This window comes from Paramisgurnus dabryanus, chromosome 22, assembly GCF_030506205.2.
Source record: "Paramisgurnus dabryanus chromosome 22, PD_genome_1.1, whole genome shotgun sequence".
In the NCBI taxonomy this organism is placed as follows: Eukaryota; Metazoa; Chordata; class Actinopteri; order Cypriniformes; family Cobitidae; genus Paramisgurnus; species Paramisgurnus dabryanus.
Genome location: NC_133358.1, coordinates 16433224 through 16454349, shown reverse-complemented (window position 1 = coordinate 16454349; position 21126 = coordinate 16433224). Strand labels below are relative to the sequence as shown.

Sequence of the window (21126 nt, the reverse complement as noted above, 5' to 3'; positions counted from 1 at the left end):
TTTATGTGTATTTTTGATATCCTTTAGATATTCAGCAAAAACAGTACCTTTATATTAAACATTTAAAGTTTTAATTTTATATAGCTTTCAATTTAGGTCCTAATGGACTAACAAAATTATGTTAAAATACTCAATATCTCTTATTCTTTGAAAAATGTAAAAGACATATATAATACTAGCAGAGTATGGTAATCAGTATAACATGCACAAGATGGTCCAGCCGAGGGCAGATGTATAAAAACCTGCACACTTTGGATTGTGCTGCACAATCACTGTAAAAAAAATTCCGTAGAAATTGCAGCTGGGTTGCTGGTAACTTACCGTAGATTTAAATTTATGTTTTTTACTGGCAACATTTTGTTCGAAGTTAAATGAACATTAAACATTTACAAGTCTTTGTCTTTACAGAGTAAAACTAAAAAAACAGCATCAAGAAGAACATTCTAGAAAACAAAATCTGAAGCAAAAAAACAAAACAGAAAAAGGTTAATGATGATTTCTGGTTCCCAGAATGCTTTGCATGAGGCTGTTATTGTATAGTTTTATTCTGTAAAGATAAAGACTTGTTAATATTTACAATTTAGTTAACTTTGAACAAACTCTTGCCAGTAAATAACATAAATGTAAATCTACGGTAAATTACCGGCAACCCAGCTGCAATAACATAGTAATTTCTACTGAATTTTTTTACAGTATACTTCCATTTCTGTATTCAATCATATAAGAAACACTTCCTTAGAGTTTTCAGGCATTATTTTACCATTTTACATATTTTCTACATAACCCATAACTTATCACATAATTCAGACATCCTACAGTAAGTGCTATAATAGAAATATAACTGCAATTATTCTTGGCTAACACACAACAATGTTTTCTGATTTTAAAATATTAGTTAACGGGAAAAAACTATATAAGTTAAATTAACTTAAAATTTCAAGGCAGCCAAGTAACTTCCTTTTTTAAGTTGAATCAACAATGTTTTTCTACAGTAAATTCATTTTCATGTAAATCTGATTTAAAATCTAACAGTGCCACTATAAAACAAAAGCTGCAGGCATGCATGTTTAGTCAATTGGTTATGCAAGACTAGTTTTTGGTTGACATATTTAACTTATTTTGTCTGAGTAAGTAAAACAAAACAAAAGAAAATACATGTTGATATTACTTTTTCAAGTGGTAGTTACACCAGAAAAGTATGTATTCATTTACAATGACTTTAGTTACAGCACATTTTTGGTGTATTCTGTTTATTCATCAGTTTTTCACCTTCACACAGCCTTGGCACAGTTCTCAATTCGACTGTGTGCTTCCTCTTTGGTTAATGAACTGTAATTACGAGTCCTGCCTATTGATCTTTTTGAGTCTCCTCATTTTCTCCTGTCGGACAGTTTCCGCCTCCAAAGAGGAGATGTCCGACAGCCTCTGAACAAAAGAGGCCGTGGCACCCAGGAGTGGATCAGGGTAAGATTGAGCTGAAAAACAATTACCAACCCACAAGTTTGCTTATTCAAGTTTACATACACAACAGTCTTCTCACCTTAAACAAAGGCCTAGTGTTTTCTATAATAGTCAGGGGAGGATGTGAGATGTGTGTTTGCTTGTGTGAATATGGGGGTAGATTTAGGGGCTGGTGCATTTTGGTCAATCGGATCACAAGTGGACAAGAGAGACGGATTTAAATATCAGGTGTAAACGTAATGTGTCTCTCTCGTCCACTTGTGATCCGATCGATGAAAACACATCTGGGGCTGTTTACACTTGGTATTAAGATGTGTTTTCATCGATCGGATCACAAGTGGACGAGAGAGACACATTACGTTTACACCTGGTATTTAAATCTGTCTCTTTTGTCCACTTTCGACCGCTTCTGTCCTGAATACTGTGAGGGGGTGGTCTGTGAGACAGGGGGCGAGTCTCTTTGCTGTCATTCAAACGCGAGCGGGAGTAATGATGAGTTTATATGGACGCAAAATAATATTATGTCGGGGTCCACTGCTTGTTTAGCAAGTAAACATGCTGCACAGAGTTTTGTACGTGTGAATGTAAGAGCTTTCTCTGAATTTTCAGCGCAATTGATGAAATAGGATCTCGCAACTTTCACACGCTTTCAAAACGAAACTACGGAGATCAGCCGCTTTAGTTTTATCAATGAAAGGCTAAAAATAACGCTGTTCACCGTATGTTGTGTAAAACTTGTGTTTAATACCTCAGATTAGATAAATGGGCGGAGAGAAGGCGGTCGCGTGTGGCTGTTCTAACACACATGTGCGTTCCGCAACTCCGAAGCGATCCGATCGAAAATGGTTTCAACTACCTCTGGATGTGGTTGAAAGTGGACGACCTCAAAACGTTTTGAACACCGTTTACACCTGGCATAAACGTCGTCCACTTGTGATCCGATTGACAAAAATGCATGTTAATGCCAAGTGTAAACAGCCTCTTTTAATACCAAGTGTAAACAGCCCCTAAGTCAGTGTTAAGTAATGTTTGTGTGTGCTACATTAAATCCACATGTGAAATGTATCAATGGCTTAAGGTGAGAGGTCTCACCTGTTAAACAATAGAAGTAACACATACTTAGTGCCAATGAATCAGTTAATTGTTGACATTGAGGGTTAAAATGAGTAAATAAATAATGATAAAGTTTTCATTTTTTGGTGAACTATCACTAAGAGTTTAATAATGAAAAGTTTACTTTTCTTTTTAGCACCAGTAGTGAAGAGATTACATGCCCTGTTTTTCATCCTTAACCTAAGATTAAATAAAAGAGAGAGAGCAACATCATTTTGCACCACACATACATACGTTACATAGTAAATATGATAAAGTTTCTATTCGACAAAGGCAGTTTTTTTGAGAATCAACTACTGTTCCCTTACCTGTTTTTATAGTTTTGAGATAAAACGATCCTTTCACTGACAGATGGGGTGATAGCTGGTAACAGGACTGATGGAAATGATGTGAGATAATCGGCACTAGAATTAATGCAGAGAATAATAATCACTGAATAGATAATAAACTTTACAGTAACATTACAGTTTTAAAGCATTGTTGATAAACCCACCCATAAATAAGAGGTTTTGGGTTGCCAAGGGAAAACTCTTTGCGGTGGGCAAATCTGTTTAAATTGTGAGACCGATAAACATGGAACTCCGGATAGGGTAGAGGTTTCGTGAAGTTTTGTTTGATTACAACATCATCTGTTTGAAATAAAATAAGAAACATTTTGATGAAAACTTCAGAGAAATCATCATAAGTGAAAAGAAGAAAAATATGTTTGAATGCAAAAGGAAGCTATAGATTTAAAGGGGACCTTGACTATGTTTGTATAAGTAATGGAATATAAAATATTGAAGTCAGGAATAGGTTATATCTAATACATGAAATACGACTACCTGTGATAGCATTTGTGGTGTACATTCCATTTCTCCATCTTTTATCAAATAAAAAGTGTTGACCAGTATGTTTGGTTAATGCTGAGCGGTCTTTGGCTAAAAATGGAAGGAAAGACCTGTGTGGTTGTAAAGACCATAACACAAGAAAATGAAAACAGTCATTTTATGAGCTTTATAGATTATATCTAAATAGACCATTTGATTATGCACTATTATGTCAAGACACAAGAAACATTTCCCTTTTTGATAGTGTACTCACCCTTCATTGATAGAGCTTACATAATGTGACGTTAGATCCATTGAATCTGCAATGTCATATTAAACATTAATAAACATGCAAATAAAATATAATCTTTCAGGTCATTATTTGGAATAATGTGAATTTTACTTTAGCAATGACTTCTATGCTAAAAAAAACACCAGATACTAATGGTTTCTATTACAAATATTATCTGTTTACCCTTACAACCATAACAAAATGCCTTTATGTAGTGTGTCTTATTCCAGTAGGTTTTAAAGGTGTCATATAATCTGACCAATCCCAACACATTATCAGTAGATACTAACAGAAAGAAAACCAAAACGATTCCAAAATTAAATCAATTAGCATTTCTGTAGGCAGGCTAACGGTGATGGTTTTTATTATTTCTTTCAGCAGGGTTTGTGAATAGGCTATATGTAACAAATCCTGAAGGAGGACAGACCCTTCTGTGAAGTTTAGTGCCTGCCAACTTACCTGTCGGACTGTATGGGCATTTGTGTCCTGCTGAGAAAACTTTGCATTTATCAGTTGTGTTACAAGCGGACAGCGGAGAACTCGAGGCGTCTTCTAAAGGTTGACTCGGTCGCGTGTCTTTACTGTATAACGAAGCTTGGGACAGCAGTTCAGCTTTAACGAAAGGTTTCATCTCAACATCAAAATGTCTGGCTAACTATACCCTCATGTCAAGTACATTTAAGAAGTTTATTACTAGTCGTTACAGTCATTATTTCGTTTCAATGTCAGCTATCGGTAAATTAAAGAGGAATAACGGTAAATAGCAAAGGAAAATGGAAGCTGTCCGTCCATCGCGTTGATGTTGTCATAGTTACGGTCACAAGCAACACGTGACACAACAGTTGAATTACCTAAATAAAATATTTTTTATTTTATATTACTATATAATGAATACTTTATTTAATATTTTATTATAAATATTAATTACTTTGTAATTGTATTGTTACTGTCAAGTTGCTTATTCAATTTTATTAAATAAATAAATAAATAAATCAAAGTCCCCATTTAAAAAATACTATATAATGAAACATATGTACGTTTTTGTTTTTAAATTGTGTATTTTAATTATCATTATTTAACATAATAATTACTAACATTTTTATGCTAAATACGACTCCTGTTTTTATTTACTCCGCATCACATACAATGTGATCAATATGTTAATACAAATTACTAAATGTTTATAAATTGTGCAAAAAAAATCGGTAAATAAAAAAGTAATAAAGCCCAACTTTCGATGTGAAAACTTGTCCGCTAACAAAAGAAATGTGTCATTCCACAAATCTCCACGAGGTGGGGACTTTGTACAAGCATTTTTCTATGTAACAGTTCTTGTCCATGAACAAATTTGCCTCGGGGTCTTTTTATCAAACCATTCATATAGCATGTGATTGAACATATGCTAAAAATATGGCTCATGGCAAACCAAAGGTCTAAAATCTCTAATAAGTAAGGGAAAAAAGAAAGTGACTCTGAAGCCCATTCATTTGAAATGAAGACAAAAGCCATGATAAGCTATATGAGTAACCGTAAAGTTATCTCTAATCTTTTGAGAACTGCACATTTCTGTTGACTTACTCAATTGTGATGAATTACTCCATTACAGATATTGTATTATATTACTCCTTTATATTATTGAATGTTTAAGAATTTGAAAATGTAATAGGTAACACATCTATTAAAAGAAGTTACTGAAAAATGCCCACTTGAATTTAACATGAAAATTAGACACATGCTCCTCTCTTAGATGAATCCACCTTTTTGGCAATATGTTCATAATGAAGCATATAGGACATAAACTTGTTTAAAATGTCAACAGGTGATTGTATGGGTGTTTACAAGTAATCAGCTACATTGCTACAATAATACATAAATAAATCATGTGACATATCCAATCCCCTGCCATGATTTGTTTATATGTAAAGTCAGCAGACCCCTTAATTTCTTTCCAGCCAATTAAGAAATAAAGGAAAAAAGAAACATTTCCACCATAATGTAGCCTATTTTTCACCAGATATCAAATAATATATTGTGTTCAATAGCATTCTGTGTTAAAAATGTGGAAAACAATATGTACACGTTCAGATGTATACATTTTAAACTTTTGTAACTTTGTAATATCTCTATATCCATCTATAAATGACATTACACATACATGTCACCTAAGCAGCAACCAATAATGACGGCAATAAAAGTTATACAAAAAAAACAATAGTTTTAATGTCACCATAAAAAAGGAAATCTTGTCAGTCTACCCCCAGGGGCATAATCAATTACCTAAAGTGTTTAGATCGACACCCAAAGTATTAATATCTAATAGTTATTAGGCTGCATTCATACTGTTACAAAACGTCCACGGCTGACGTACGTAGATGTAAATTTCAATCAGGCATCTGAGGCAATCTCTCAGTGGGGTCCTGTGGAGAGGGGCTGCTTTAAATAAAGAGCAGCCGCGGCACCACTCATATGAGATCCGTCAGGAGTCTGCTTGTCACTCTCGCGCTCTCCGGCAGCTATTGCGCGCATCCGTGCCAGGATACGATAGCTTTCATATGGGCATTAGTTTTTGTCTGCATTTATCGCAACATTTATTTCACTCTTCTACTACAGACCTCTTTGTAGGGTTAAACTGGTGCGTTTACTGACGCGCAAAGAGACGCACACCTGTTTAAATCGGTGCGCTTTTATCTGTGATGCTCGTTTAATGCGTTATATTGCTAACTGGTGTTTGCTGTTGTATATATGTATATTTACAATTGTATGACAGTTGGATGCTCATAAACTTCTTGTATAGGTAAATAATAAATTAATGTTAGCGAGACAACACAAAAATCAGGTTTAGTTGTAACCTTTATTTAAAACTAATTTACAGAGTTTATCGACGCGTTTTACAAGATGATTAACATTGTCGCGGAGTTTTTCGTGGTCATTTTGAAAGTCCTCTGGGCTATCGTCATGGCCGGCCTAAAGTGGTTCATACGGCCGAAGGAGAAGAGCGTAGCGGGACAGGTGTGTCTGATCACCGGGGCGGGCGGTGAGCTCGGACGGCTCTTCGCGCAGGACTTCGCCCGGCGTCGGGCTACACTCGTGCTGTGGGACATCAACAGCAAGAGCAATGAAGAGGTGGCTGAGATGGTGCGACAGATCTACAGAGAGCAAGACAACCATATGACTAAAGAGGGTAAGAGCAATGATTTAACGTTATACCATTAAGACAATGCATTAAGTAAATACTTTGGTAAGCTCAGCGCAGCACTAGTGTTTTATACCTTACTATAGTAAATGGCAAAGTATACTGCAGAATTTACTATAGTAATTAATACTACAGAATACTGTAGTGTGTAATAATAACTATAATATACTACAGTATACCAACATTTACTATAGTAAAGACCCAAGTAGTCTCTGAATGGTTGTATGTTTAATGCATAGCCTTAACTGTTATTTCTATAGACAATGGAAAATATTATATCTCTAAAAGCGGTCCATTTAATCTCACCAAGGTATTAGATGCTTAAATGTGATTTTTCCCTTAAATGCATTCACTTTTATGCACTTTTATCCACTGTATTCAAGCTATTCATATTAGTATGTGTGATCCTGGGATAAAGCCTGTAAACCTAATTCAAACTCTGAATCAATCAATTAATGTGTGATCGCTAAAGATGAAATCTCCTCGGTTCATTCCTCCAAATCTCATCCATCCATTTCTCCACAGCAGCTGTTGGTGGTGTGGAAGAAGTGCCTCCTTTCCAGCCGCAGGTGTACACGTATGTGGTTGATGTGGGCAAGAGAGAGAACGTATACGCCACAGCGGAGAGAGTGCGCAGGGAGGTTGGTGAAGTGGACTTGTTGATCAACAACGCTGGTGTGGTGTCCGGCCACCATCTGCTCGAGTGTCCCGATGAGCTGATCGAGCGGACGATGGTGGTGAACTGCCACGCTCATTTTTGGGTGAGTTGCATTTTATGGTCTTGATGATGTTGTTTTGGGGTCTTCTAGTAAGTTTTCACGCTTATTTGCACACTTTCCTTCTCATACGCTCGGTTGTAGCTCATGTCCCTTTCAGCCCCCCTTCCAAAATGCTCAGTCTACTCTCTTATTGGTTAAGCTGGCTTGCGTGGAGTGGGTTTAGGAAATATCCACCTCTTTTATTAAGGCATACCGGTGATTGCCATAGACCGTGTTAGTGCATCCTTTTTTTGCCTTGGGTGGGAATTATTAAAGTGAGGAATAACGTGACACTTGACTTAACGGCGCATTGCTTATTGTAGTTTTGTAAAGTGTTATTATCAGAAAATATCTCTTTTTGGAGTAGACATTTTAATTTCTCAAACACCAACATTACACATTAAAAAATAATAATTGATTTTGCACAATGCATAAAGCATTTGGGTTGATATGTTTTGATATGTAATGTTGTCTTTTAACAGTGAGGTCATTCCTTCATCTTGCTGTTTGCATTTTTTAACCAATTTGGAAAGGAAGCCTTTTTTGCTCATGCATGTTCATAATCTTGCTTGCAAACGTGCCAGAGTTGTAAACCATCACGCTATTTGCATATGAAAAAACAAGCGTCTATCTTTATCCGATTGTACTCAATTGGATCAAACACTTAGGCGACACCAGTCTTGTTAAGTGCAAACAAATGCCTGATGTCTGTCATCTGAGACGGGCCACTCCACAAGTATTGCATGTAAAATCCCCAGCCCCGCCGTCTCTCTCCTCTTTAGTCGGTCTGTTATCTATTTGCTTTCATTCATTTCATTTCTTTGCCGCAGCCAAAAGTAATATTTACAGCTTAGTCTGGATGTTCTGCTGATGTGGACATCCGCAGGTCGTGAGATTTCGAGATTCTGGCATGTGTTCAGTAACAGATCAAGGATCACATTACCCCCAACTTTATCAATTTTAGTCCTTGCGATATAAAACAGCAAAACTGATCCTAAAACAGCACTTTCGCCATGAGAAGCTTTTATTAACAGCCCCTGCGGTTTCGACATGGTCCTCTCCAAAGCTCCCAGATCTCAGGATATAAACAAGACAAGCTCAGAGGGAGAGAAGTCCAGCAGGGGTTCGAGTAAGATCACCGGGAACAATCTGCTCTGCCTTGGTTTGTTAATTTAAAGCCAACTGATGGGCGCATCCTGCCTGGGGAAGTACCATTTGGACGAGTCTATTCTCACTTGGCCTCACTAATTAACCTTTTTGCCAGTAAATGCGTAAAAGCCTTGAATGTCCGCAGTTTGCATTGTCTTAGTGGGACCACCTTGTGGGCTGAGCCGTTTGTTTTGAGTCATGCGGTGTTGAAGTCACATTGGCGATGTGTTTTTTGCATGTGTAAGACTGACAGAAAGGTTAATGTTTTTTGGAAAAGTAAGAGTTGACTTCATTGCAGACAGCCTGGGAAATAAACCCGTTCAGCAGTGATCTCACTCGGAGTTAATTGGGCGAATATTTTCGTTTGGCTAAATGCGTTTTTGATGGCTAGTTTGGGGTGTTAAGATATCACCTTGCGGACACTGTCAACTCAAAATTGCTTTTTTTATTGGCAAACGCATGCACATTAGAAATGCTGGAAGTGTAATGATGCATGAACATATCTGGACGCAAAACGTGTAACGCAATGTTCTGTTTGTTTAGTTTTTTAAAGTTGGACGTTCTTCGAGGTGCAGTGGTGTAACGGATGCACTAGTTTGTGGTGAAGTTGGGATTCTCATTAAGGTTTTGGTTGTGCTGCATGAAGCTTAAAAAAACACACGGTTTCTTGTGGGGGATTAAGATGAAAGCAGAGCTTAATCATAAAGGACAGGCTAAAATAGCGAACGGAGGATGTGGTCATTAAGCCACAAGCCAGCTGAATAGAAATGTACCAACACTGCTTTTTTTCTTTTTCTCTTAGACAAACATGTAATCTTAATTGGTCGCTGACCGCAAGTTTCCCTTTTCCTCTTTTGTGTTGTATTTTGTATATAAGTACATTTTAATTCTTCATTCATAATTAATAATAAGTTGGATACATTTCCAAAGATACACAAATGTAGATATTTTGAAAAATGTTTGTAAACAGATCTGGGCCCCCACTAACTTCCATATAGGAAAAATAATAATGTGGAAGTGAATGGTGCCCCAGATCTGTTTGGTTACAAAAAATCATTTTTGGTTGTACTATCCCTTTAAACAGTCACCACATTTTTAGGTAGTTTACGGTGTATGTAGATCACTTGGAATAAAAATATATTTTTTAAAGAACCCATGCATAAATGAGGTGACGTCTTAAGTCTTTAACACTAAGATGATGATATGGTGCAGTCACAAACATGACCTGGCAGTTGGTTCAAGGTCCTTCATTTTAAGGACTGTGTTTCAAAATCCTAAAGGCGCAGGAAAGGGCAAATTCCAGATGGACATCATCTTAATTTTGTTGGATTGCATGGTGGGAATGTAACAAAGCTAGATGAGCCAACAGGAAGTGAGGCCATTATTATTATCCAGACTGTCAGCTCAGCTGAGACTCGAACTGGCCTCGCGTGGCTCCGTTTGCCTACAGCTGCATTTGAGACCAGCGAGTTCCCCACTGAGTCCAATTTTAATTGACTTGAGATCTTAAATTATATAAATTTTCAGATTTATTTGGTCCAGCCTGAATTAACATTATTATTGTTATCGTCAGGTGGTGTGTCGACGCTAATATAGTTGTTGTTGTTATAGTTAACGTTATGGTTATCGGCCTTTTACTCCTCCCTCCAGTCTAACATTTCACGTTCTACTGTTTTAATGTAGAAGCTTGCATTATATAATGATATAATTGCCTTTACTGTATAAATACAGTGTTATTGTAACTCAATTGGTAGAGCAATGCGTTAGCAGTGCAATAGGTCATGGGTTGGATCCCCAGGTAACATAAACTGATGAAATGTATAGCTTGTAAGGCACTTTGGGTAAAACTGTCTGCCAAGTGCATTAACATAATATAAGTTTAAATTGAACTGTCTCTACATTTTTCACGTTACAGTTCTTATTGATGCTGCTGAAATGAAAATTAAGTGGTCAATGTACTTAAAGGAGAACACCACCGTTTTTCAATATTTGACCATGTTCTTACCTCAACTTAGATAAATTAATACATACCTATCTTTATTCAATTCGTGCACTTAATTTTATTACAGCGCATTGTGAATGTGTTAGCATTTAGCCTAGCCCTATTCCTTCCTTAGGATCCAAACAGGGAGGAATGTAGAAGCCACCAAACCAGCCACCCAGTGTTGTAATGTAACGAAGTAAAAATACTTTGTTACTGTACTTAAGTAGAAATTTCACGTATCTGTACTTTACTTCGCTATTTAAATTTATGTCAACTTTCACTTTTACTCCACTACGTTTTCTAGATAAAATGTATACTTTTACTCCGATATATTTCCACTAAGCATATTCGTTACTCGTTACTACAAAATAAAATCAGAAGAAATGTGCGACCTCAATAAGGGAGGTTTTGGCGAATCAGTGCTTCTAGATTGCATTACGCACGCTCCGCACACTCTCGCTGCGTCCCAAACTGCCTACTTCCATCCTATATAGTAGGCAAAGAGTACGAGAAGTAGTGCTTTTTGCCTACTATATAGTATGGAAGTATGCGGTTTGGGACACGCACACTCTATTTTAGCGTAGTGTTGCCAAAGGAGGAGGAAGCACAACTGTAACTGCAATGAAAGCACTTACTGGAGGACCTCCCGTTATCGTAATCGACCACCCCGACGATGAACAGTGTGAGAAAGCTAACGTTATACACCCGTAGCCGTATTTGTAAGAAATGTTTTTGTACATTGGGATTAAAGATTCCCGATTACCGAATAAAGTGCCTCTTATGCCTACCGAAAATCAATTACATTTTGTCATTTAAAAACTCCCCGTCCAACCTGAAGAATCACATCAAGGTACGTTAAAATAATAGTTATTAAGTAAAGCCACAATGTCAATCTGATATAACATTAGTTATCATAAGCCGTATTAGATAATTATCTGTCTAATGTGATGGCCAGGCACACATGTTTAATAAACGTCAACGTTAACGTTACACCGCTGATTTTATTTAATTCACAGAGAACTCTCAACTGAAACACGCTTAACTGTTTATGGTAACATTATAGCATAACTGACGGCCGAATATTCCCTCCGGTAGGCTAATGTTAGATTGAGAAATATTTTTTTTTAAACAGCAAACTGAACCCTGAATATGCTTTACTATAAGAAAGCCACAATAAAGTTCACAATCCAAGTTCTAACCGCTTGCTTAAAAAAAAAAAAACGTTTTACTTTTACTTCAAATACTTAAGTACATTAAATATCAGAAAATTACTTTTGATACTTAAGTACAGTATACATCAGATACTTAAAGACTTTTACTTGAGTAATATTTTAAAGACAACTTTCACTTCTACCAAAGTCTTTTTCTAATACAATACTTGTACTTTTACTCAAGTATTGCTTTCTAGTACTTTGTACAACACTGCAGCCACCTGAAGAACACTTAGTTTGCAGCACTTCGACCTCGGGTGCAGTATTTTTTATCCGCTTAAAAATCACCACGTTTTATTTTACTTACTCATGTAACTACTCATTAGTCCTTAAATCAGTCCTTAAATAGGGAAAACATGGAAGTGTTTCATACCTGTTTGAATCCTAAGGAATGAATGGGGCTATGCTAAATGCTAACACATTCACGATGCACTGTACAAAGATTTAAGTGTACACACTGAAAAAAGTTAGGGATGTATTAATTCGTCTAAGTTCAGGTAAGAACATGGTAAAATATTGAAAAACAGTGGTGTTTTCCTTTAATTGTTATAAAATGTCACAAACAGTCCTAAAATTACATTATAGATGGTTTCATCGGACGCACATGCGGTGACTCGATACGCGTCTGGTCCGAACTTTACTTCTGATTTCAGTTTTTTTATGGTCTAGTTGGTTGCTAAACTGAACTCTTGAACAAAAACCTCGAAAATAACAACTGTTTTGGTTTCCTACGTGTTGTTTATTTTGCTTGTTATATAAATAAAGTACATTGTTATTTATTCTTAGCAGAGTTTACCATTAGTTATGTGTTGACCACGAAAGCCACTTGTTTATGTTGTTAATGCTGAAACCGTCTATACAATACTTGTTACTTTTATTAGATTTTGGAGTGTAATACCAGCTCATAATGGGCGCTATGTGAGCAGCGCGGATCCACAGCTGGGTGCAATGGTGTCTGTGAAAGCCTTACGTGCGTGGCTGCATAGAAGGTCTCGGCTCTGTCCCCAGAGAAAAGCATCAAGGGAAAGGGAGTCTTGTACACAAGCTTGTTGGTAATGGGGCGCTGCTGCCTGACCCACTTATGTGACAATTGCTTTCTTGTCTGGGGATCAGCTTGACAAGATGCCAAGTGACAGGAGCCAAGTTCTCCAGCCTGCATTCCTGCTGGACCAGGAGAAAGGGGGCAGCCAGGCAGAAGGGTCATACTTGAGTAGTTTTAGATGCTCAATGCCAATGCACCTGTAGAGCTGTTAATATTTGCACACTTCGGGGTCAGTGAGATTCAAGGATGGTTATTAAACCGAATCAGAGTCCACATTTATGATATGCAATACAGTACAACAATACTTTTCAATTTGGCCAGTGTCTCTGCTACATTTCTCTGTCCAATTACTGGCCATCTGGGCTTTTCTATGCAACAATGTTTGCGCATATTGCTATTGGTCAAACATTAGCACTAATGCGGGCTGACACCGCAGCTGTGAAAAGCTTTGTGAAAAGCATCGCACTTGCGCTTGTATCAATTAGAGAGCACAACAGGAACAGAACCACTGCAAGGGCCAAGGAAGCTCTCTGCTGTTGAAAGTTAATTTAGCGTAAACCCGGGCGCTGAGAAGCAATTACGGAAGCTATGAATTAAGACATGAACTTCTGTTCGGTTTCACACATTTCGTGTCCGAGAGGTCGGTAAGGTCGTGCCCACAACAGACGCCCACCACCACTACGTCCTCCATTTGTGGCGAAATCTTTTCGTATGTACATGCTTGATGATTATTTGCATGCAACGTAGGATTTGATTGGTCCAGGGGGCTCGGGTTGGTACATGGGTTTAAATGCTTAAGAATATGAGGCAACCCACATGTGTTCATGTAGCTAAACAGTGGTAGAGGATTGCAATAGTTGTGCAAAAGTTTGCCAAATGTGTAAATGTCAATGTGAATATATAAACTAGAGCAGGGGTCTCCAACCTTTTTGTAAGCAAGGGCTATCACAATGGATAAAACAATCTGGAGGGCTACTTTTTTGATATACTCAACTTTTTTCTTTTACTTGTTGATATGTTTTATTATTATTTTATGTTAACATGCATAAAAGATGCCAAGCTAATATAAAAAAATGTAATAAATATTACAATTGAGGCTATTAATAAAATGCACTTTGGCAGGCAACTCACAGACTTGTGCCCGCGGGCACCTTGTTGGAGACTACTACACTCAACTGGAGTGTTACTTTTCTTTTCCAATTAAAAATGAGCTTTTAGTACACTGTAAAAAATGATTAAATCAACATATATATTTGTTACTTTAACAACAAATTTAAAATAAAGTTAAACCATTTCTTGTTTTACTAAGTAATGTCAAAACTTAAAATAGCTTGAATTGACTTGCAGTTTCATGCTGCATTTTCTTTTTACAGTGCATCAACCTGCAGGATGCACGAAAAACCATTGGATAGCCTGAAAATCGTGACTTGGTTTCTTATTTTGCGCTTTGATGTTGTATTACAGCCAAGAGGGATGCAAGAGAGTCTAATCTGGCAACCGCTCACAGTTTAAACTCTCCAAATCAAATTTCATTACTGTAGATTGCAGTGTTTGGAAGATGTTGGCACGCGTGCACTACAGGCGCGATCTTCCCTAATGTTTCATTTGCACGCATACTTACCACCAGTTTGGCATGTGAGGCACGAGCGCAGCCTTCAACGGCCCAACTCTGTTCCCCTCGAAAGAACCCCCCAAACACGAGGCGAATATTAAGAGCAATTTTATAGTTAATGCACTGGAAAAATACACAGTTTAGTCTTAACATGAGGGATTAAAAGCACCAGCAAGCGTAGAATGTGGAAATCCAAACTCTGGCCGGGATCGTGAAAGTGAAGTCAGGGGAAAGAATTTCTGCAGCACAAAAGCATGTAGATATTCCAACAACGTGTCAGGATGATGCGTTGAGACTGAAACATATTTCCGTGCGAGCTGGTACCGTTCTCGAGCATGGCCCGTGTCCATTTTTGGGCATGTTGATGAATGATGATATCATTGAAGGTATCTGGAAGGGCTTCTGTTGATTTTGGCTCGCACAGTGCTGTACTCTTTATGTCATGTTTCATTGAGGATTGACTTTCCTTGGCCAACCAGTTTAGAAATGTTGGTTGACATACTGATTCAGACCAGCTTAAGACCACCATGAAACTTCACACTGGTTTATGCTGGACTTTTCAGGGAGATGCTGGTGATTTGATAGTGGTTGAAAAGGTGGCGTCTGTTTCCTTGTTTTTTTTTTTTTTTTTTTTTTTTTGGTGTTGAGCGCTATTGTGGTAAAAGTGGTAAATGGGTACGCCGCTCTGGCTTTATGGCGCGCTTTGTACCAAAAGAGGAAACCATAGTCAAACCATTTGTTTCACGTTACGTATGCATCTAAAAGTGCCCCGTTCACCATTTTTTAAGCACTTGCAAGCCAACTGGAAACCGCCTCAAGGGTTTAAGCAAAACTGCTGCACTTTAAAAGTACTTTATGTCTCCCTTCCAAGTTAAACTTCCGTGTCGGAAATGAAAACTTTCTCAAAAGCAGCACTACAAAAACAAATTGAAGCGTACATAAATTAATCTCTGTAAGTGCATGTGAAAACTAAGCTCCTTGTTAATGGCCTTTAAGAGTGTAATGGAACTGTGATCCTAAACTCCCCCAGCAGGATAAGGGACAGTGTGTTTAGTCTTGGTGAATTATTAGACAGGGGGGCAGCGAAGGGTGCAGGATCAAAGGGCTTTGGCAAAGATGAACGGCATAAGCAAAATAACTGTCTTTGTTTCTTTCTCTCTCTCTTTCTCTAGACCACCAAGGCGTTTCTTCCCAAGATGCTAGAGATGAACCACGGCCACATTGTGACGGTTGCCAGTTCGCTGGGTTTATTCAGCACAGCTGGTGTGGAGGTTAGTACTGCAATCACATAAATGTATTGGTGGATTGTAAAATGATGTAAAAATGAACACCAGTGCATCATGGGAAATCTGACGAGCACATACACAAGTTCAATGTGTACCTGTATAGTCCAAAATCAGTAAAAAGATGATCAACATAAGGAATTTAAAGGCAGGGTGCATGATCTCTGAAAGCCAAGTTGACATTTGAAGTCACCTAAACAAACACACCCCTACCCCAATAGAATCTGGACCTTTTTTTGATAGACCCGCCCCACACATACGCAACCTAGATACGCCCTTACTGCTGATTCCCTTTTCCAAAGTGTTTTTCAAAAATCACGCACCCCAACTTTAATGTATCAATTGATCTACCATTTATTACTAATCTGAATTGTGTCCCTTTTATATCGAATGTTTCACTTAAGGCTACAATAGCCCGATGACCTTAATACCTTGTGGTAGTCTGTTGATATCATCTGTGTATTTCATTCATCTTTATATACATGGTGACACATTAAAACGAAATTTCTATCAAGGTCCAGCAGCGTATCATAAAATAAACTATATACAATACAAAAAAATACACTTAAGGAATTATTTTTTTGTCCGATATAGAAGTCTTATAATTATAACACATGACATATATATGTGTCAGCCATTGCAATATATTGGTCTATAAATAGTTAAAATAACTTTTTATTGTTATATACTTATGTAAATATACAAAAATTATCTAAAATATAAACCCATAAGCGGGACACCTAAGTAAATGTAAATTTTGAAGATTGTATATTTTATGTCTATCAAAAGAAACTATATATTGTTGGAAAGGCCTAAGCCTTTGGAATGCATATTTCTATAGTGTTTTATAAAATAAATTATGTAGGGAGAGTAATTGATTCATTTATGAATAGAGTGTGCCTCGAAACATTTATATCCTGCAAAATGTCACTGTCCCGCCAGCGGGACGCCTACCATTACTTCAGTGTTTTGCATGTGAATTCTTATCGAGTCATGACAAACAATATTTTGTTTGCATGCTCTAAGAGTTTTGTTTTTAAACTCTATATTTCAAAACCTTTTAGCAAGTAATAATAATGCAGTGACAGTAATTTATTAATTTGTTACGAGTATGCAGCAAACCGTTGACACCTAGTGGCCGTTCTTGGTAAAACCACTAAAAGTGTGACACAAAGCTCAATTTTTGTGATTTTTAACTTTAAATTTGGATGAGAAATACTTGAGACATATGGCTTCATGTTCACATAATTACTTTTGTAAAATATTTACATTTTTATAGTTTTATTTATAAAATTATTTTTTTTATGGAATTACTATTATTTATTAAAATATATGTAAACTGCTATAACAATTTATTTAAATTATCACCCACTTCTGTGAAAACCCCCAAAGTGTCTTCTTTAAAACAAGACCAAGATTAGTCTTCTAATCTAGACCAAAAAATTATTTTCACCCCCCACTCAAAGGGTATTTGTGCCTTAAGGGGTTAATAATAAATAGCAATATGAATAATACTAATAATAAAATGATGCAATGGTTTTAAAATAGTTAAAAGAGTAACCTCATGGATTTTGGAGCTCGGCACACATCCAATCTTCTTTCACTGCTGTCCAAACCGGCGTCATTTTTCCCAGCAGCCTTTTGGGGAAACATTACCTTTTTGTTTTGTTAGCTGTACGTACGCTTCTGTTTTACAAGCACTCATCTTTAACTCGTCTCACTTCAAAGGGTCCCAGAAGCCCAGTTACAGCGTCTGACCTATTATGTTGCCTTAAAATGCTCCGAATGTGTGTTTATGGCCTTACATTAATGGAGTGACTCAAACCGCAGCGTGCACACATCAAATCCCTTTATGCCCGACTGTTTATATACACGCATCTGTGTTTGCCCACTCCGATTCTGAAGATTATGTCCACGGCGAACCACATCAAAACCCATCCACATAGATGCTAATGAAATCGCAGAGCTGCTTTTTCCCTCCCGTGCCATTAGAGAAGGAAAAACAGCCTCGGGAAGCTTGATAATGTTCACCTGTTTTCGCAATTCAAAGACCCTCTTACTTTGTGGTTTCAGGATTACTGCGCTAGCAAGTTCGGTGCCATCGGCTTCCACGAGTCCCTGAGTCACGAGATCAAGGCTTCGGAGAAGGACGGTATCAAGATGACTCTGGTTTGTCCTTACCTGGTGGACACGGGCATGTTCAGAGGTTGCAGAATAAGGTAAGAATGAAAGCTTTCAAATGTCACGATTGGGTTTCAAATACAATGAGTATCTGGTTTAAGTAGACATTGCTTAACAACAGTCAGGGTAGGTTTGCTTGTAGCCTCTCATGTCACCCCTCAGGTTGGGTTTTCATGGACACAATAGGGATTTAACTTGAATAGAGGCTCGAGTCTGTCAGGTGCATGTTGGATCTGTTTCCACTTGATGGCTTAAACACTTTGATGATTAAGGGTTCATAAAAAGTCTATTTATTTTTGATTAACACCCTTTTTTTTTGCTTGGGTGGGTCAGGAAAGAGATCGAGCCTTTTATTCCTCCACTGAGGCCGGAGTTTTGCGTCAAACAGGCTATGAGAGCCATCCTGACGGACCAGCCAATGATCTGTACCCCTCGCATCGTATACATGGTCAACTTTATGAAAAGGTAGGTGTTGATTGGTCGCTTTGAATAAAAGTGTCTACATGTTGGGACTTGAAGTAATTTTTTTTTTTTTTTTGCAGCATTCTGCCCTTTGAAGCAATCGTGTGCATGTACCGGTTCCTGGGAGCGGATAAGTGCATGTACCCCTTCCTTGCTCAACGGAAAGAAGCGATGAACAACAACGAAGCTAAGAACGGGATCTAAAATCTTCCACAAAAGGCGCCTTTTTTTAAAAAGACCACTGAGATGGACGCAAGAGATGGATAAAGACTGAGTTTAGACTGGTGCACTTGCATTTGGCAGATGCAAAGGTTTACCATATTGTTCCTCTGGAACAAAGAAAGCTGTGTACTACACTAAGGATTTATTTGTTGTTTTTGTTACGTGTTGTTTTTTTTTCTAAGGTTTGGTTAAAGAAACCATTCATCTATATTCTGTGTCAAATAGTTTTCGAAATCATACGTGAGATATTCAGTAATTAACTATTTACGTAATGTAGTCACCAGCATTATCTAGGGTCTTTGTGAAAATATACAGTATGTTACTGTACGAACAGTAAAATCTTGTCACTTTTTTGTTTTGTGTGTAGACATGCACTGTATTTACTTTTTCTCTACACTGCCAGCATTATCTAAACCGTTCAGCGGGTGCTACTACGCCAATCCCCAGTCCAAACTATTTAAAGACAGACGATCATACACCTGAAAATTCAGTGATGTTTACCTAAAGACAGATTGTTTTTAGACATTTTTGTTTTCATTTAGACTGATAGTCTCTTTGTATTTGGATTCCCATTTATTTAAAAAAGTGAAAACGTCTTTTGACAGAAAATGTTCTGGTGACTTCTCAGTCAATTCTGATGACTGGTTATCACACATCTTTAAAACTCCCCATCGACCGGTTTATATCTTAAAGAAATTGTTGACATCAGATGTGGGGAAAACATTTTGAGAAGAGAAATTTTATGTATGGGACTCAAGTCTGAAGAGACATCTAGATGGGTTACTGAACGCTATATTTAGTTTATGTAATTCATTTTAAACATCTTTGTTGTTGAAGATCTGGCAAACTATTCATTTTTCTCCTACATATCCTCTTTATAATTTAAAGGGGATTTATCAAATTTCAGAAAATGATTTAGAAATGCGAATGGATCATGTAAATAATATTTTAATGACTGTTTCCATAAGAAAATGTGTCAGTTTGAGCTCTCATTGTAAACACACTGCATTGTCCAGCTAAAATGTTAAATTTGTCATTTTGTGTATGCAAACTCGGACGATTGAAAAACATTTCATGGATGCGTTTGGATATTTTGTATGTGTGAGGACAAAACGCATGAGTTTAAACTACATTCCAATAGGGACGGCGATGACCCTAAATCTCTACCTCTTCACTTTTGGCATTTGTTAACAGTATGACATAAATATTCCTTTTATTTTGTAATTTTCCTAAAGACTGCTCTATAGAGGAGCACGAGATGTGACTCCAATGTTTAGTGTCTCTACCTAACTTAAATTAATAAAATGATTTAGATGATTGTGGTCTGTTTATTAAGACTCAACCCCAAATGCAACCCAATAACTATATACAATCTTGTCACCTTTTTGTTTTGTGTGTAGACATGCACAGTGTAAGAAAAATTTTATAAAACGTTGCTGTCGCTGGGCTGGTACCCTAAGCTTAAGTTTTGTACCTTTACAGGTATATTAAACATAATACAACTTTTTAGGTACATTACTGATCCTTAAGAATGTATTGTGTACATTTAAAGGTGCAGTCACCCCTAAAATTTAACCACTGGTACAAAATTGTTCCTTAAAGGGATACTTCACCCAAAAATTTAAATTCTGTCATTTTCTCATCCTCGTGTTGATTTTTTGATAAATAATGATAAGCACACAGCTGATAGGAAGCTGGAACCACTGACTTCTATAGTAGGAAAAACAATTTCAATGGAATTCAATGGGTATCGTCAACTGTGTGCTTACCATCATTTATCAAAATATGTAATTTTTGTTCATCAAAATAAAAACTCATACAGGTTTAGAAAAATATGAGGATGATTCAAATATGACAGATTTTTCATTTTTGGGTGATCCCTTTAAGATATACAATAGGTCCTTAGGGTATAATATTGTACCCCAAAAAGTACTGAATTTCAATGTGTTGTATACCCATAAATGTCCAAACCATTTAAAGAAAGATGATCATGTACACTGAAAAAAAAATGGTTCATTCAATTTACTCATTTTTTTAAGGTAAGTGGTTGCAATCAATTTATTTAAGATAAAGTTTTTGGTTCTGTTTCTCAATTTTTTTGTTTAAATGTAGCTTAAATAAATTGATTGCGACCACTTACCTTAAAAAATTTTTGTAAATTGAATGAATCATTTTTTAGTGTACCAGAAAATTCAGTAATGTTTACCTTAAAAAAAAGCCTGTTTCAGTGACCAACAGAATTACTTTAGTTATAAAAAGATTTCAGTCCACTTAAAAACACCAAAACATTTCCCAGAAAAAATTCTGGTGATACACCATAATAGATTTGTCTCTATTATATAAAGTTTATTACA

General features: G+C 36.9%; 2 protein-coding genes across 3 annotated transcripts; one reads left to right on the top strand and one right to left on the bottom strand.

Annotated features, from left to right (window-relative positions):
* Positions 1-910: 910 nt before the first annotated feature.
* LOC135785584 (uncharacterized) lies at positions 911-4456 on the bottom strand. Its single transcript, XM_065295030.2, has 7 exons — positions 4135-4456; positions 3658-3703; positions 3399-3514; positions 3068-3203; positions 2883-2978; positions 2699-2754; positions 911-1475 (listed from the first exon to the last, which is right to left on the bottom strand). The coding sequence occupies exons 1-7, from the start codon at positions 4304-4306 to the stop codon at positions 1336-1338; spliced, it is 762 nt and encodes a 253-aa protein (XP_065151102.1). The 5' UTR covers positions 4307-4456; the 3' UTR covers positions 911-1335.
* A 1667-nt stretch (positions 4457-6123) lies between these two features.
* Positions 6124-20089, top strand: rdh10a (retinol dehydrogenase 10a). 2 transcript variants are annotated; one of them, XM_065294948.2, is made up of 6 exons: positions 6124-6856; positions 7397-7629; positions 15797-15895; positions 17981-18126; positions 18422-18553; positions 18631-20089. In XM_065294948.2, exons 1-6 carry the CDS (start codon positions 6571-6573, stop codon positions 18752-18754), a joined length of 1020 nt encoding a protein of 339 aa, XP_065151020.1. In that variant the 5' UTR covers positions 6124-6570; the 3' UTR covers positions 18755-20089. The 2 variants fall into 2 exon arrangements, with proteins under 2 accessions (XP_065151020.1, XP_065151018.1); XM_065294946.2 differs by having other exon boundaries at positions 6125-6856; positions 7394-7629.
* The last annotated feature ends 1037 nt before the right edge of the window (positions 20090-21126 follow it).

Coding starts and splice junctions, on each gene's coding strand:
- rdh10a (XM_065294946.2), top strand. CDS start 6,571: ATGATTAACATTGTCGCGGAGTTTTTCGTGGTCATTTTGAAAGTCCTC. Junction 18,127..18,421: donor TTCAGAGGTTGCAGAATAAG/GTAAGAATGAAA, acceptor TGGGTGGGTCAG/GAAAGAGATCGAGCCTTTTA. Junction 18,554..18,630: donor ATGGTCAACTTTATGAAAAG/GTAGGTGTTGAT, acceptor TTTTTTTTGCAG/CATTCTGCCCTTTGAAGCAA.
- LOC135785584 (XM_065295030.2), bottom strand. CDS start 4,306: ATGAAACCTTTCGTTAAAGCTGAACTGCTGTCCCAAGCTTCGTTATAC. Junction 2,979..3,067: donor CCAAAACCTCTTATTTATGG/GTGGGTTTATCA, acceptor CATTAATTCTAG/TGCCGATTATCTCACATCAT. Junction 1,476..2,698: donor TACTGGTGCTAAAAAGAAAA/GTAAACTTTTCA, acceptor ATTGTTTTTCAG/CTCAATCTTACCCTGATCCA.